General features: G+C 54.2%; 1 protein-coding gene across 2 annotated transcripts; it reads right to left on the bottom strand.

The window, feature by feature from the left end:
* Positions 1 to 1,336: 1,336 nt before the first annotated feature.
* BPIFB2 (BPI fold containing family B member 2) lies at positions 1,337 to 15,896 on the bottom strand. 2 transcript variants are annotated; one of them, XM_087818556.1, is made up of 15 exons: positions 15,788 to 15,896; positions 13,342 to 13,435; positions 11,759 to 11,863; positions 10,892 to 11,038; positions 9,544 to 9,604; positions 8,222 to 8,282; positions 6,274 to 6,365; positions 5,872 to 6,057; positions 5,594 to 5,647; positions 4,886 to 5,056; positions 4,306 to 4,373; positions 4,108 to 4,153; positions 3,326 to 3,389; positions 2,936 to 3,012; positions 1,337 to 1,378 (listed from the first exon to the last, which is right to left on the bottom strand). In XM_087818556.1, exons 1-15 carry the CDS (start codon positions 15,894 to 15,896, stop codon positions 1,337 to 1,339), a joined length of 1,377 nt encoding a protein of 458 aa, XP_087674682.1. The 2 variants fall into 2 exon arrangements, with proteins under 2 accessions (XP_087674682.1, XP_016056074.2); XM_016200588.2 differs by having other exon boundaries at positions 4,306 to 4,369; positions 4,882 to 5,056.
* Between the last annotated feature and the right edge of the window lie 1,830 nt (positions 15,897 to 17,726).

The following is a 17,726-nucleotide window of genomic DNA, read 5'->3' on the forward strand; positions in this document are numbered from 1 at the left end:
TGACGGGATGGATGGGTGGGTGGGTGCGTGGGTGGGTGGTGTTTGCATCACTCGGTCTGTCCTGGGCCATCCAGTCTTGTGTGACCCACTGAGTTTGAAGAACTTTTGGAGGGAAAGAGAATTAGACATGTTCAGTGAGGCCTCAGGCTCAGGAGGTGGATCCTACCCCCTTCGAACAAAAAACTTGCTCACGACCAGAGTAAACTAAAGATGGAGAAGCCATAAGAGAAGGCAGGGAAGTCCCTATCCCCTGAGGCCCATGACTCAAGAACAAACTCCAGGTGGGAGCGCTGGTGAATGGAAGAGAGAACTGGACATCTTATGTTTGGATTCTGGAAGGTCGAGTCCTAGGGATCAGCCGCCATCCAGGTGTGAGACTCCGGGTGCATTTCTCTCCTTGCTGGGCCTCAGTCCTTGTATCTGTGCAATGGGACTCCACATCCTGCTTGCCTGACTCGCAGGGCTTTTATGAGGTTCTAGCAGCAAGATGGGACGTGACGCTTAGAGGGGAAAAGGCATGGGGCCTGCCACCAGGTAGGGTGCAGTGCTTAAAGTGCCACTGGGGCATTCATAACTTCCCGGTCATCCGTGTTGCTCCCCAGGGTCCTCTTTCAAAACATGAGCTCCCCGCCCTAGGCGCTTTGGCTCAGTGGTTAAAGCATCAGCCTGCAGGCTGAAGGGTCCCGGGTTCGATTCCAGCCAAGGGCATGTACCTGGGTTGCAGGCTCGATCCCCGGCCCTGGTCGGGGCACAAGCAAGAGGCAATCAATCAGTGTTTCAAACCAATGTTTCTCTCTCTTCCTTCCACTCTCTCTAATAATGGAAAAATATCCTTAGGTGAACACACGAGCTCCCCTGAGCAAGGAGGTAATGGGGTCAACAGGTAAGGTCAACAGAGATGTGGTCACATCTTCTTCCTCTCACAAGCAACTTCGGCGGCTTCAGGGACAGGCAGGACCAGGGACTGCATGTAGGTAACTGGCCTCAGTTATACAAAGAGTTCGTTGGGCTTGGCTCGAAATTGCGGCTCAAAAGAAGATGTTTAATGCAAGAGGGGACAGGTCTGTACAGCTTGAAGGAGAAACTTGCTCCCCACAGTGAGGGGGGTTGGAGGAAGGAGGGGGTAGGTGAGGGGGGGGAAGGAGGGGGAAGGGACAGGATGGAAGGAAGTGAAGGAGGGGAACCCAGGCATGCAGCAAAGATTAAACAGTCCGCCCAGGCCATCCAGCTGGCTGCAGATGACTAAGTGTGGCTTTGTCTGTTTCCTAAGTGGCTTGAGGCAAGAGAGTCCTCAAGGCAGGCAGCTGGCCCACTCAGCCTTCCTAGTGGTCCTGCCTCAGTTTTGGTAGAAGAGTCCACTGGATATCACCACGTAGCCCTGAAAGGCAAAGAAAACCATGGACCAAGTTAGAGGGCCACATATGAATCTGTAGGACCCCCAGCTGTCCCATCAGCCTGGCTCTGAGTTCATGCTCTGTCACTCTTGCTGTGTGTCTCTGGGCTGTTTTCTACTTAGTCACTCACAGCACCCACCTCCGAACTGCTACTATGAGGATGCTGTGAGCCCACAGCAGGCAGAGCCCTCATCACGTGGCTTGCCCTAGATGCATCCATACATGGTCATCTCTGCTTTATGATTGGGAGTCCAGACCATTTAGTATCTTCCCCAAGTCCAAGTCTCCCCAGCAGAGCCAGGTACTCCACATATGTCCTTTACTCTCTACATTGTACTGCAGAAAGGTCCTGGGGGCCTGCTGATTATTCATTCATTCATTCATTCATTCATTCATTCATTCATTCAGCAGATCTTCACTGAACCTTTACTGTGAGTCAAGCCCTGTGTCAGGTGCTGGGAGACCCAACAGAGAACAAGCCAAACCAAGTCCCTACCCATGTGTAGCTCTTATGTGGTCCAATATGGTAGCTAGTAGCTATATGTGGCTAATTACATTTGAATTAATTAAAATTAAATAAAATTTAAAATTCAGCTCCTCAGTTGCACTGGCCACATTTCAAGTGCCCAACAGCCACAAGTACCCAGTGGCTGACAGTGGCTACTGTGCTGGCCAGTGCAGAGTTCCATCCTTGCAGAAAGTTCTATGGAACAGCGCTGGTCTAGGGACCTTTTACTTCAGACCCGGCTGGCTGGATCTGTGGATCAGCCACCGACCATGCCTATTTGGAGAAGTCTTGGGGGGGAAAAATCCCACTAATAGCCCTGGCTTCTCCATGTTCTTTCTTGGGGGAAGGGAGTCATCCAAGTGCCTTGGGACCACAGTTCTTTAGCAACGAGGACATTCTCCCTGGAAAGACATCGGTGGGTCTCTCGGGGAGGGGGGTGAATAATAGGCAGACCTTGGGCTTGAGAGACTTTGGCCAAGCTTTCTATCCTGTGCATGTCTTGTTGAGTGAATTAGGAAGAATATTAAACTTTTATGTCTCATCCTGGCTCTGAGGATCTCACCCTGGGCAGCCACTGTGATTCATTTTCACTCTGGGCCCACAATTTCTGATCAGGGACAGTGATTTTAGAAGGGTCAGGAAGCCCCTTCTCCCATCCAGCCTGCAGAGGTTTGTGTACAAAGCTGTCCCCCCTTTGTCATCCTCCCCCAGACACCAAAGGAACTATACCCACCCAGGGCACATAATCAAGGGACAGCTGAAGATCCCCTATTGTGTAACATTTGACGACTAAAGGGCAGGTGAAACCCTCCCACCAGTGTCTCTTGACATCCTGGATATTCTATCTCATTGCAGCTAAGGATTCATGGCATGGTCGTGGCAAGAGCAGGGGGCACCCCCTGGCCTGGCTGACCTGAAGGTCCCACTGTTTGCACTAGGAGGGAGGGGGGAAAGAGATGGCCTCTACATTGCAGAGGCCAGCTTCCCTCCAAAGGTTGAGGAAGCCCCTCTGGTCACACCCGCAGACTCTTACCTCATGGACAAAGACCTCGGGGGTGACGTAGTGGAGGTTCACCACGTTGGGAAGGGCAATCCCCATGCCCAAGAGAGCTACAGGCAGGAAAAGAGAAACCAAGTTCAGCCGGAAGGCAGTGACAGAGCACCACCTGGAACCAGGTCTGTGCTGATGTCCTCATGTGCTGATATACCCACTTTACAGAAGGGAAAGTGGAGTCTTAGGAAGGGAAATGATCACACAGCTGCTAAACAGCTGAGAAAAGATGCGCACACAGACAGCTGGATCCAGAGGCCACCCTCTTACCCGATGAGCCTGGGAGGTGGAAAGGGGCTGGGATGGAGCCTAGAGTGGGTGTAGGGCAAGAGGGGTCCAAAGGGACCACACCGAGGGGAGGGCAGGACTCACCATTGAGGTGGTCCAGCAGGGGATTCTCAAACACGTTGCCCATGAGTGCGTGCACTTGATCTGTCTGCAGCCACGAAACCAGGGAGATGGGGGCCATAGGTCCATCCCAGCAAGGGGCCGGGAGAGATGGACAGGCAGGCCACACATGAACATACAGGTGGTCACACAGACGGCAGAGGCACAGTTGAGGGAGGAAGGCAGGTCACCCTTGTCCCGGCTTCAAGCAGAGCCCAGCTACACCCAGGGTCAGGTCAGCCTTCTGAGCGCTAGGCACCCAGGAGCTGCTCGCCTGAGGGGACCCTGAGAGACCAGCACCTGACTGACACTTGCTTACTGTGTGAACCAACAGGTGACTGGTCGCCCTGTTGGTGCTGACTGACAGACAGATGGACTGACCAGTAGATACAGTGATGGGGCATGTGGAGTTTCAGGCCAACGGACAATGGGATGCATGGTGGCTGGTGGAGCAGCGGACACCATCTGACACTGGCTTGTCCAATTTACCAATGGTTTCAGTGATTCTTGGGCTGACAGGTCACCAACAACCAGGCAGAGTCACAGGCAGGCCGACTGACTGACCCCACTGAAGGACCAAGGCTGACTGACTGGTGACCAGCAAACAGACATCATGAGAAAGACTACCAATGGACTGACTGACCACTGTCCCCAAGCACCCCAGGAAGAAGCCTGGTTATGGTCACACATACAGGTACCCCTTCCCCAGGCTCATGGCCTGCCCCACCCAGGGAGAGGGTCTCTGGAGACCTCAGCCCAACACTTACGTCAATGAGGCCCACATTGGAGGAGGCCACAGTGAGTTGGACTTCCCTGAAAGGGAAGCAGAAGAGTTAGGGACAGGGAGCTAGTGCCCACCACCCCTGTGCTGTGGCTGTTGCGTCCAAGGCTTTGTGAGGGGTAGTTGTGAGCCTGTTCCAAAGAGGAACACACTGAGGTTGCTGGGTCCAGGAGGCCTCGCTTACCCCAACACAGAGGTGATCCCCTGAAGCTTCACCTTGGACACGGAGAGCTGGAGGTTAAGGTTCACTGTCTGGGCAAATGGGAGAGCAGGGTCAAAGGGCACAAGGCCACATGGAGCCTTTCAGCTGGCCACCAGTGATCCAGCCTCCCACCCATGCCCCCGCTCATTCTGGTATTTGTGGGGGACAGGCTGTGGGAGAGGTGAACAATAACCAAAGCAGCCAGTTGGGATCCTTCCAGGGAGTAGTGGGTGCCATGAAGGCAGAGTGTGGCCTGGAGAGGGCCGATAAGGGCCGTCTTTCTCAGGGAGGTCCCGAAAGGCCGCCCTGAGGAAGGCTGCAATATTTAAGCTGAAACCTGGCAGATGAGAAGCCAGCCATAACAAGAGCCAGGGGAAGAGTGCCCTAGGCACAGGGTATGACAGGTGCAAAGGCCCTGAGGCAGAAATGCCCTGGGACACTGAAGAAAGAGCAAGGAGTCCAGTGTGGATAGCAGAGCCAATGAGGAGACTGGGGCAGGAGACAAGGTCCCCCTGAGAGCCAACAGCCCCCCAGCCAGCCCCACCCAGCCCATCTCACTCACCACATTGAGAGAGAAAAGGGAGTGGAAAGCCGAGTTGGAGGCCGAGGCCAGGACCTCCACTAAGGGCTGCAGCCGCAGTGTGGCGTTGTTGGTATGGAGTGTGGCCACAGGTGTGCCACCCAGCCTCACCTTGAGCACCACGGGCATGGGCTCAGGGAACTGGCGGGCCACCTGGGGAAGCAGAGGGCGAGAGAGGGAGGAGGCCACCTGGCGGCAAAGGCCGGGTGGGCTCCCCACTCATCATTCCTCAGATGCTGATCCACAGAGGTGGGACCACCCCAGGCCCCTGTCCTCGTGGGTGCGGTCTGATGGGCTAATAGGCATGAAGACAGGCATAGCCTGTGCGATCTGTGCCAGGAGGGAGGGGAGCTCAGGGGCCACGAAAGCTCAAGGAGCCTCCAGGACCAGACTAGGGGTTTGGTCTTCCCCTAGGAGGTAACCCGAGCTTGGTTTTAAAGATGGATAAGGGAAAGGAAGCAGAAAGGACACTTCAGACAGAGGGCAGCGCTTGGGTATTTCTCCATAGAGGAAGAAACGGTGTGACGTCTGGGCAGGAGGGCCATGCCTGAGACCGAGGGGGTGCAGATCCAAGGGTAGATGCTGAACCCTACTTGGGATAGATACAAGCCAGCAGACATCCCACAGGCCAGGGAGTCCCCACTCCAATCTTGGGTATCGACCCCTGAAATGACCAGAAATGTCACCAACCTCGGGGATGACGTGGCCCAGCACGGAGGTGTTCAGCGGGTTGTCATGTGACTTCTGAAATCAGCCCCCCATGCATGACAGCTTTTAGGGCAGCATCTCCCCAAGCTAGGCCACCTTTTGCGTCCCCTCAACCCTCATTTAACCCTTCCAACAGCCCCTGACGGCCCCAAAGCTCCACCCACCCCACCCACCCATGGGCTGGCCTCTGTGGGGTCTCCCCAGGGTGGGCCACAGGGGCACATCTGCCCCACGTGCCCCAGGCAGCAGGTTGCCCTCACCAGCTGTCCTGTGATGTCCAGGTTGAGGGCACCAGCCTTCTGCAGCAGCAGTAGGGCAGAATCAAACAGATCCTGAGAGAGGCCAACGGTTGCCATGGCACCACTGGTGCCCACATGCTCTGGCAGCATAAAGGGGGTGGCATTCACGGGCAGGACGATGGGCTTGCCCAGAAGGAAGAGGACAGCCTTTGGGGAGAGAAGGAAACAAGCAGCAGGGTGTCAATAGGGAGATGGCTCCATCACAGGACCTGGGCTCTGAGACGCCACCCACCCCAAGATGCCACATGTCCAGCCGCACACCTGGAATGCCATTCCAGCCCTTCTCCCCTCAACTCCCCTGCTCTTTTAGGAATCTTCCAGAACATCAAGCATCCAGCTCTGGGATGACAAGGAAGCACTTACGTTGATATCCAAGGAAATGTGGTCTTTAGTGATGTTGGGAGCATTGATCATAAAGTAGCGAATCTGGGACTCAGGACCCACAGGCTTGAGGCCTAAATGAAACCGGAATGAAGCAGAAAAGATGGCACACTTAGCATCATCTACCAATGCCCCCTCTATCCAGAAAACTCAGTTATCTGACTACCTTGATTAACCAGACCCAAGCCAAGGAACAAAAGTGGTGGGAAAAGGCCCCTGAGTAAGCAAACGTAAGTTGTAAAGTACACACACCCAAGATTCAGCCACTCACAACGCGTTGGCCATTAGTTTAGACACAATTCTAAGTGTTGGTTTCTGCTTTCCCAATTGGTGGAAGACTAAAGTCCCCAAATTAGAAAGGAGACAAATCACACTGTGGTTTCTTCTTGCCTTTGGAAAAGGGGTTCACATTTTCCAAGGTCCAGACATTTGGCTTGCACTGCCTCATCAGTCCTCACCACAGTCCTGTAAGGTTAGGAGCCCATTTTACATACTCACACGCACACGCACACACACACACACAAAGTTTGGTGAGTTCAGTTGTGCCCAGGATTGTATACAGCTCCGGGTCCATCCAACTCCGAAGCTACACTCTCTCTGCCTAATCACACTGCCTCCAACAGGAACCCAAAAAGCACAGGCCCTGGGCCATTCCATTTGGTGTAGGAGCCAGCAGTGCCTTCCCGGGAAGCAGGCGCAGCTGAGAGCCCTCTTCCTATAAAGCGAGTTCCCCCAAGGCTCTGAATATTCTAGTTGAGAAGGTTGCAAAGTGCAAAGGACAAGGCACTTGTGGGAACCACATCCCTGTGCACCACTAGGCCAGACAGTGTGGCAGGTGAAGGCTCAACTCCACTGTAAGGAAAGCACAGCTCTTAGCAATATTTCAACCGCTGACCCACTTTCATAGCTTTCAGTTTCATATTGTAAGATGAAATCTTACTGGAGCCTTGTTTAGGCTGAACTGTGGCCCAGCTCTAACTGGACTATGCGTAGTGGCACCTGGGACTCCCCTGCAGTAGCAGAAGGTAAGTGGGGCGGTGACCAATGACTGGTGGGAGTTGGCAGATATATACCCCAGAAGCATGCTGCCCCTCGGGGAGGATGTTGGATGTGTTCCACTCCGTGTCAAGAGCTCCCCAAGGAGAATGAGCCCCAGGTGCCCCTAGCAGTACCTGCTCTTTAACACACCTTCCCTGTCTCACTGCTCAGCTCCCCAACCACTGCCTTCTAGAACCACCCTCCATTTGAGCCCCTTACACTAAAATCCTCCTCTCAGGATCTGCTTCTGGGGGGATAGGCCTAAGACAGAGCCTTCTGCTAATATGCTCCTGGTGCTCCCTGGATAATGAGGACCCTGGAAAAACCAGAGGTGGGACAAGCCTGGCAGAAAATGAAGAGGAGAGGGAGCTGTGACTTTGGATGGTGCTGGCCCCTGAGGAGGAAAACAGGAGCAGGGGCACTTGTGAGCAGAAGAGCTTGAGTTCTGTCAAAGACATGCTGAGTTAGAGGAGCCTGTGGGACCTCCAGGAGGAGGTGTCCAGGAGGAAATGGAATATAAGAACCTGAGCCGAGAAAGGGGTGAGGGGTAGAGAGTCCAGCAAAGAATATGGGAGATATTGGAGCAAAACCAGGGGAGCGGGGGGGTGTCTGAATCTCCAGGTTGGGGAGGAAGCAATTGCAGATTGCATGTACTCTCCTACACACACACACACACACACACACACACACACATGCATACATACTGCACTAAACATTCTAAGGCATTCTAGAATTTTTCAGATTCCCAAATTCCATCACTAACTGTTCAGTCATCCTACACTTGACCTCCCAGGGGTCCACCTTGATCCAGAGGGGGGATCTTGAAGGTCCTTAGGAGCCTCAGAGTGTCTCAGAGGTCCCCTCCTGCTCCCACTGGACTCCTAGGTCTTACCAATTAAAGTCCCCAAGTGGACATTGAGGCCCTGCACAAGGTTGGACACGCTCAGACACAGCTGCAACAAGACAGAGGAGGCTGGGTTAGGGAGGCACTCAGGGCTCGAGGGGGCGAATCTGGGAGGGTCTAGGGTCCCTGTCTGGAAGCCTCTCCCAAACTGGACACCAAGGCTTGGGATCCCTTCCTTCCACCACCAGTGGGCATCTTCAAGCACCTCCTGTGGGCACTGGGAAATCAGGGGAGGCTGGGGCCCATGGGTAAGAAGGAAAGAACAGGACTGTGGGAAACAGCAGAGGTGGCCACAGTGGGGCCTGGGCAGCTGAGGCAGGGAGCCTGCTGCATCAGAGGGCCAACTGGGGGAAGGGTGCTGCCCGCAGTGGAGGCAGGCGGTGGTCAGCAAGCCAGCCCGGGGAAACTAGTGTTCTCCTGGGCACAGTGGGCAGCCAGAGAAGCGTATTAAGCTGGGGTGGGAGGTGGGGCAGAGGAGAGACCACAAGGCCAGGGGAGGTGGCTGCCTGGTCCAGGCTAGAGCTGGGGAGGCTGGGCCAGGCGCAGCCAGGAGGCAGAGGAGAGAGCCAGGTCAGGCTGTGCCGCCTTCAGCCCTCGAGCCTCAGTTTTCTCATCTGCAAGATGGGAGGATGGCATCCAGTGGGTTGGTTTGGTCTCTTCTACTGCCCCTTAAAGGAGGGGTAGGAAGCGACAGAGGTGGAGAACCAGTTCCCCATCAGCAGTGGGCCTCTGCCCCTGGACCACCATCTTTCACCAAGTCAGCCACAGGCAGCTGGTGACAGGAGCTAAAGCAGTGACAGTGATAGCACCCTTCACACTGCCCTTACTGTCCCAACCTCTTCATGGCTGTTCATGCACTTAGCACACAACTAGCCCATCTCTTTGAGTGGCAGATGTGGAATTGGGGGGCAGAGAGAGGTTAGGCTACTTGCCCAAGGACCACAGCTGGGAAGAAGGGGAATCGGGATTCAAACCCAGGCCACATCTGGCCAGTGCCCATGCCCTTGTCCGTTTTCATTTTCCCAGCCACACAGCCCCTAAAAGCACTGTCCCCATCCCATCCTCTGGCATGACATTGAGGCTGGCCCAAGAGAATGAGCCTTCCACCCCTGCCACCTCCAAATCCACCCTTGGACCACGGCCACAGCCTCTTTCCCACTCCCAGTGGAAAAGTGGAGGAGCCCCATGAAGGGCCTCCTAAAAACAAACCGACCATCGCAATCTCCCCATGCCGCGGCCCCCCTGCGTTCCCACACCTGCTGAGGAAAGTGCTGTCCCCCTCCCCAGGAGATCTCACAGGACGTCCTTACCTTGTTGCGCAGGACGGCTTTGATGTGCTGCTGCACCAGGACCAGCAGCGCAGGGCCCACGCTAAGGAAGAGACGCAGAAAGGGCTCCTGAGCTCCTGGCCAAGGCATTCAGGCCTGTCTGTTCTGGCAAAGCCATAATCTGGGAGAGGAGTCTCTCCCTTCAGCCAGGGGCCAGCAATCCTACCAGGGCTAGACAGTGCTGGCACAATTGTCCCCACAGATGAGGAAACTGAGCCTCAAAGAAGAGGTCATTGGTCTCAAGGATTTGAAGCGGCTGAGAGGTGAAAATGAGGCCAGGCTTGGGGGAGATAGAAAGGGCCTTGCAAAAGCTGGGCCCTGCCATGTCCTCGGCCAGCTGGCTCCATGTCCACTCTGAACCCAGTGAGGTGAGGCTGCTTCCTGCTTGGGCTCCAATTCTCTGTGACACCTTAGTAAAGTCCCTTCCTGGCTCTGGGCCTCGGTTTCCCCTCTGAACAATGAGAGATGGGTCTAAGTTGGTGAGTCGCCACAGGAATTCCTAGGAAACTAGCTAAAATGTTGATCTGAACTCACTGAATTATCTGTTTTTAATGCCATCAACCTCGGGCTTCCGTTTTTGTGAGCAGCCACCACTCGCGAGGACTGTCAGGGGATGTGAGTTCCACATGATGATCATGGGACACAAGCATGAATGAGTTTATACCCAACTCTTCTTCTCTGGGGAAAAGTCCAGTCCGAAATGCTCAACCACCTCCCAGTGAGCCCCTGCCCTCATGTGGGACAGGGGATTCACAAGCAGTAGGTTAGTCAGGCTGTGGGGGTTTGAACTCCACCTTTGGCCAGCTGTGTGATCTTAGGGAAGTCACTTAACTGCTCTGGGCCTCGGTTTGTTCTCCCGCAAAATGAGGTTAATACTTACACTCTCCTGGTAGGATTGCTGTGAGACAGAAAGGGGCTGGAACATACCCAGCCCAGCAGGTGCTCTAGAGGCCGGAGTTGCTGTTAGCTTTAGATGAGGACATGAAAGGGCCACCTGCCACAGTGAGACTGAGGCAGGTGCAGCTCTCCTGAGCCTCAGGCTCCTCATCTCTGCAGAGAGGGGCAGCCCTCCGAAGTCCCTGACAGAAGCATCAGCCCAGAATCCTTTAAAAATTAGCATGTTTGGGTGCATTGTCACATGGTGTGGGGTTGGGCGATGCAGGGGACACGGGCATGGGCTGCACATCTCGGGCAAGTCCCTCCCCCTTTCTGAACCTCAGTGTGCTCAGCCATAAAACAGGTTGACACTGGGAGTCTCTAGGCCCAATGCGGCAATTGGATGAAGGCTTGAGTAGGAAGCTCAAGAAATGAGCACAGCCCAGGCACCCACCTGTGACGGCCACTTAACACAATGGCCTTGTTGAAGAGTGTGAAGCAGGAGGAGATGCTGACCACGGGCGTCCCGATGGAGCCCTGGGCCACACGAGCATCAGCCAGCAGTACCGCAGGAAGGATCAGCTCCAGGGGCTCTGAGGCTCTATGGAGATGCCATTCCTGAGCCCCAGCAGCGCCACCCAGCAGAGCCCACATTGACCAATGAGAGATTCTGCAAACCCCCAGCCCAAGCCTGCCCCCCACTTGAAATAGGCAGGATCCCCACTCAGCATGAGATGACCCTACCTAAGCCCCCCAAACTCCACTCAGGGTCATAGACGTTACAGTGGATAGGTATGAACTCTAGCTCCCCATACCCTCTCACTGCAAGACCCTGGGCTAGTCATTTCCTGTGCTGAGCCCCAATTTCCTCTCCTGTAAAGTGGACGTAAGATTGGAGGTACCGATCTCACAGAGTCATGCTGAGTTTTCCATGAGGCAGTCATGTGAAAACACCCTGCCTGGAGCTTGGCCCACAGTAAAAACTGATAAAATGGTAGTGTCAGGACAGAGGAGTTAAAATAAGAGATCCCTCTGAAGGCCCAGCTCATAGTTTGAAACTTAAATGAATACAAAGTGACCCATGCACAGAAATAATTCTAATAGCTACATTTATTGAACACCTACTATGTGCCTTGCTCTATGAAAGCGGGGATGTAATTTAATTACAGCAATGAATCCATTCACTGCAACCCTCATAGCCTTGCTGTGAAGAGTCATCCCATTTTACAGAGGCAAAAACTGAGGGCTGAGAAGTGAAATGACTCTGATCATCTCTGAAAATCCTCCTGCCCCACCCCATAAAACAAGGAGATTCACTCACCGAAAGACCTTGAAAGTAAAATTGGCTGCTGCAAGCATGCGTACCCCAAAACCATCAATGAACTTCAGGTGAAGGCGGGGCACCTGGACATTCAGAATCTGGACTCTGCAGGGCAGGAGTGGAGGTGACAAGGCAGCTCCCATGAAACCACGGCATCAACTCTGGGGTGGGTACCCTGAGCCATATCCACATCCACACTGTCGATGTTATAAAGAACACTTTCCTGACTATCAGAAACATGGGATAAGGAATTGGCAGTGAGTTCTCCACCACAGGAGGCATGCAAGCCATACATGGACAACCAGCTTATAGGGAAAATGCAGAGAGGATCCTAGCACTGGACAGGAATGGGATAAGATGATTTCTCAGGTCTTGGAGGGATTTTAGTATCTGACTGAGGTCTGGAAAGCTGGGAAGATGGGGAAAGTAAGACTTTGAGGTCCACAGAAGGCAGAAATCCCCCCTGCACCTTTCTAGTCAACAGCTATGGCTTGGAGCCCTCCAGAAATGGAAAACTCACTCCCTTCAAAGTTGTCTGTTCTGATTGCTAAGCACTTTCCAACTAACCTATGATTCTTCTTGTTAAATGAAAGTCATTTTCTCCCTGCACAGTAGTGTTGGGGGCAGGGGTGATTCAGGCACCACAAATGGTATAAATTTTAAAAGTCACATCAAAACTCCACCCTCAGAAACTCTCCCTGTTAGCACTTGGGTAACATCCTTCCATCCTTAGGACACAGGCGCACCTAGAACTTATTTCTTTTCACTTAACAGCCATCCTGCATGTGTTTCCATATCCACAAACAAGGACCCTCTGTGTTATATTTAAACAGCAATGTGCTGTCTGTGGGGTGGCCAGAATACAAATCATTTAGGAGCCCTTGATTGAGCATTGGGTATCGATCCCAGTTCTCCATCATTACCAACTATGCTTCTACTAGGGACTTCCAAGCCAGCCACTCTTTTACCCACCTAGTGTTTTAAAGTTTTAAGTGTTTTTTAATTAGTTGCCATCATTCAAAACTTGATAAATTTTCTAACTTCTCTTGGGAATCCAAACATCTGGCATGAGTGAGTCTGTGCCCCCAAAGGGGTTGCGTCAACTGGCCCAGGCCCTGCGGCATGAGTTTGAGACGTCCCTCCCCATCGCTGCCTTCGAGTCTCTGCGCACTGCAAGGGGGTGTGGAGGCAAATTAGGCTCAGACTTGTGCCCTAAACTCAGTGTCTAGCTTTTAGAAGAATTAGCCAAGAGTCCTGCCAACCCTGGGGACTCACATTCTTGGCCCCTAGGAGCAGAAATCTACCAATTTAGAGGCACCAGTCCCCCATGCCTCCACCTTGGTCTCAACTTCTAAATCTTCTTGTGACCTCGCACCTAACGGGTGGGAGCGTCTAGCCTGGTGAGGGAAGCACTCCCTATAGACGAGGGTGCTCATCTAGTGGGCTGCAGCAATCTTCCCCGTGGGTGGGAGAGCGCACCTGCCCGTTGAGAGCGCACACCTGTGGGGTGGGAGCGCGCACCTGAGGGGTGGGAGCGCGCACCTGAGGGGTGGGAGCGCGCACCTGGTGACTAGAGCACTCACCTGGTGGGCCAAAGCACCTCTCCACTCCGGTCCAGGAAATGTGGGACAGTGACCTGCAGGGCCCGCTGGAGAGGGACTTTCCCGGCTTCAGACACTGTAGGGCCAGAGCAGGGCGAGGTTAGGCTGCTCTCAGGAGCCACCAAGGGACACCACCCCACCCACCATCTGCCCAGTGTCCTGAGCCGAGAGGTCTCAGAGACTGGAAGGGGCAGGCTTGTCACAGTTGCACCGGCACCAGTTGGCTCCCCACGAGCCCTGCTGGACGCCCTCGCGCCAGGCCTGCAAGGCGTTCCTTTCCTCTCTCACTCTTTCTGCCTCTCGCAATCCTACTTGTCTACCTGCTCCTCAGAAACAATAACATCCTTTGCCGTTTTCCAAGACTCTGGTGGGGTTCCACCTCCTCTGGAGCCTTCCCAAGTCCCCAAGCAGAGGGGGCCTCCCAATTAAACAGGGGTGGGGAGGCCTGGGGGCTGGAGGCTGAGGACTCTGGAGTCCCTCAGATTCTGGGTGCAAATCCCAGCTCTGCTACTATCTGTGTGGCTGAGCTGTGCCTCAGCTTTCCTACCTACAAATTGGCAGTGATTATAATGGTGCCCATCGCATGGAGTCCTTGTAACAACTCAGTACACAATTAATGCTGGCTCTCCCCGTTGCTGCTTATTTTTGTGATGATGACGGCCATCAGCCCTGCTGGCGTGGCTCAGTGGCTGAGCACTGAACTATGAACTAGGAGGCATAGTTCGGTTCCCGGTCAGGGCACATGCCCAGGTTGCGGGCTGGGTCCCCAGTAAGGGGTGCGCTGAGCAGCTGATCAAGACTCTCTCTCATTATTGATGTTTCTCTCTCTCTCTCTCTCCCTCTCCCTTCTCTCTCTAAAATCAATAAAAACGTATTTAAAAATAATAGTAATGGCTATCATTCTACAGTGCCTCCTTTGAAGCAGGCAGTTCCTCACAGCTCTGTGCCGCAGGTACCACATTATGCCCAGTTTACTGAGAGGTGGGGGCTCCTGGCAAGGAGAAGTCAGGCCTGGCCCAAAGCACTTGGCGCCAAGGCCCTGGGTGCCCTCACCTACCTGTACCCTGGGCCGAGGGAGGCACTGACTAAATGTGAATGGAACTAAGAGAGGCGATGGGGCCGAAAGAGCATCGAATGAGAGGTCGAGAGGCCCGAATTCCGCTCAGATTCACTGTGGGACCTGGGAAAGTCACTGGCCCTCTTTGGGCCTCAGTTTCCCCAGGCCCAAGCATAAAGGCAGTGGTATCTATGTTCGGATGCCCCTCTCTCCAGCCTGACCATCTGCCGCTGAGCCGGGACTCACACCCAGGCCTCTGGACTTCATCTATATGTTCCCCCACACAGGGCTTGAAAGCTGGGGCTTTCGGAAGATTAGAGGACAATGTTAAGAAGCCACCCAGCCTGACCTTGGAAAGAGGTGTGTAGGGCATGGTCCTCCTGCCGGATTTCCGCCCAGAACAAACACAGGCACCTCATGCCCCTGTCTGTAGGCATTCGTGCCTGGTACCATGTGCCAGGCACACTGTAACACGGATCACTGACTCCTTTCATCACCTGCCTATGTGCCCAGGTACAAGGTCCTGAAAGCCATGTGTGCACCAGGGGACCCTGCTCCTTCCCTGAGCCACTGCCTCTATGGGCCTGCCTCGGGCCTGGGCCACTGGAAGTCCTTTCTACTCTCTGATCTGAGTCCCTCACACTGTAATCTGAGTTTGGTCTGGCCTCAGGGGAAACAGCTGCTGATTTCTTGCCCCTAACCTAGCTCTGAGACCCCAAAAGCCTCAGAGGGCAGCTGAGGGGACAGCTTTTGTCCCTCCCTGGGTCTAGGCTTCCTTCTCCAGGGGATGGAGCCAAATCATAGGACAGAGGCCTAGGCTGGGCCGGGTGAGGGGTCGGGTCTTCTCACTGTGAGCCCAGCAGGGATCTAATGCCAGTGCCATGCTACACATGCCTTCCCCAGCATGCATGTGCACACACATGTATACCCAGGGTGTGCAGCCATGCCTGTACACACAGCCCATGCACCGTGGCATTTGTACACATGCCCATGGTTAGGCACCCACCCAACACTCAAATATACATGTGTGCACTTCTCCATGAACTTTCAAACTTACACACAAGCAAAAGGAGCCACTCAAATTGACCCATGCCCACCCCACTGAGGCCCGTGAGCACAGTCATGAGGGCACACTTGCATGTTGGACACGGCATACACCCCACTCATGCATTCACTTAATAAATGTTGAGCAGCACTGTGTGGGAGCAGAAACTGTGTGGGAGCCAGGAACACAGTGACAGATAAGATCAGGGTCTTCAGGGATCTTCTGAGTCCACAGATACACACGCGCACTTAGGATTGTACATACAGGCCGGTATGGACTCACTCGCACACGTTTGTGCAGACACACGCAGACAGCCCATCTCTTACCATAGCTCAGCACGGCCTTGTTGAGTCTGACCACGGTGCCTGGCCTGGAGGCACCGACCACGGGCAGCAGCAGCGCCAGCAGCAGGCCCAGCCTGCATGCCTGAGCCATGACGATCCTAGTCGCTGCCCCCTAGAATCTGTGGGCTGGGGTGGGGACAACCATCAGGGAGCTTGTCCAGAATCCCCCACCCCAACCTGGAGGTCAAAAGCCCTGAGTGGTGATCCCAGCCCTAGCCCCAGGCCCCACATACAGGTTTGCATCTCAGCGTTGGGGATCTGGTTTGGAAATGGCCCCTAGGCCCAGAGAAGACATGGCCTTCCCTAAGGCCACACAGCAAACTGGGCCTGTGCAGGACCCAAGCCATGCCAGAGGAGGATGGTGAGACTCCCAGATGGGGAGACTGAAGCCCAGGCCCACCATCCCAGGGCCCAGGGCTGTGTCACCCGATGCCAGGAGTCCAGCCCAGTGTGACAGCCCATTCTGGGGTCCAGCTGTCCAAACCTACCCAGGGGAGGACCTGGGGTGGCTCCTGTCCTCATCTTGTTCTGGGCCAGGTAAGGAATGTCCAGAAAGTGGACATTCCCCTCACCCCCTCAACCCTCCCAACCCAGCCCAGCCGAGTGGGCAGACCTGTGTCCAACTCAGGGAGAGGGAGTTGGTGGGAATGAGATGCCACAGCTCAGATGGGCTGAGTCCCAATGGGGAGCACTTTTCCAGAGTCCCACAGCAAGACCACAGATGGGCCCTTCTGCAGAAGGTGGTTGAAAGTAGTGTCCCCATTGGACAGATGGAGAAGTCAAGGTTCCTCCTTGGAAGGATGCCAGCCCATCCTGAGTCCTACCTCAGGCAGTTCCTGGGACAGGTAGACTGTCAGCCCCAGCCAAGCCCTCATCTGCCCCACAGAGGTATGGAAGCTGCTTTATAGGGCTCCCTGGTATGCAGGACCTACTGAGATGGGACGTGGGGAGGGACAGGTTTGCTTGTGGTTGCAAGTGTTTTCCCTGCAAACATGGCCTGTGCCAAAGTGTCTTATCCCACATGGGCGGTGGGGCTGCCACGTAGCCTGGCCTGGCTGCCAACCACTGCAAGACCCTGGGATTGGGCAGCTTTGGGGCTTTGAAGGGCAGGAGATATCTGGAAGGAGGTCTGCTCCCAGTTGGATCCCCTCATCACCCCAGCCAGGCCTGGCCAGGCCCAGGAAGGAGGGAATGCTCAAAGTCAGGGAGACGAGATGGCTGCAGTAACCTCTCAGCCTGGTGCCTCCAAGTTAGCCCAGAAACATGACCCTCTGAGGAGGAACAGGAGGCTGCCTGAGCCCCAGCCCTGTGACTGGCTGAGCCCTGATCCTGGTCACACACTGAGCCCTGACCCTTGTCACAGACTGAGCCCTGATCCTCATCAGACACTGAGTCCTAACTGGGAAGACAACAGACAAGAGGGTGTAGATGATCCAGTCCCCGCTACTTAACACCCCAAACTCTCTCCAAATGCAAATCTCACTCACAGTGGATTAAGTCCATTTTCTTTCCACACTACGAACTCCAAGTTCCACCTCAGCTCTATAGGGCCCCAGGAATTGTGCACATGCATATATGTGTGTGTGAGGGTTTTATGTGTGTTTGTGTGTGTGTGTGGTCATGTGTGCATAGTTATGTGTACACATGTGTATTAGGTCATAATTACTGGCATCAGAGGAAAGTATGTGTGAGTGTGAAAGTGTACATGAAATGGGCGTGTTGACACATTGGTTTATGGTGTTACATGCCTGCTTGCATGACCCTACATGACTGCAGGTATGGGGAGTTCTGGGTACAGTACGTATATGTGGGCTTGGTATACTGAGATGTCTGTGGGTCTGTGTGTATATGGGGTTAAGTGCATGTGTATATGTGTACATGTGCATAGTAGACTGTTTCCTGGTATTGGGAAGCTGTATTG

This window comes from Miniopterus natalensis, chromosome 7 (assembly GCF_054644295.1).
Source record: "Miniopterus natalensis isolate mMinNat1 chromosome 7, mMinNat1.hap1, whole genome shotgun sequence".
Taxonomy (NCBI): Eukaryota; Metazoa; Chordata; class Mammalia; order Chiroptera; family Miniopteridae; genus Miniopterus; species Miniopterus natalensis.

Bases quoted from the DNA above. Each gene is read 5' to 3' on its own strand.
- BPIFB2 (XM_087818556.1), bottom strand. From the start codon at position 15,896: ATGGCTCAGGCATGCAGGCTGGGCCTGCTGCTGGCGCTGCTGCTGCCC. The intron at 6,058-6,273 runs GTAAGTGCTTCC...CTCTCCCCAAAG, and splicing joins ACATTTCCTTGGATATCAAC to GCTGTCCTCTTCCTTCTGGG. The intron at 1,379-2,935 runs GTAAGAGTCTGC...TTTGCCTTTCAG, and splicing joins CCGAGGTCTTTGTCCATGAG to GGCTACGTGGTGATATCCAG.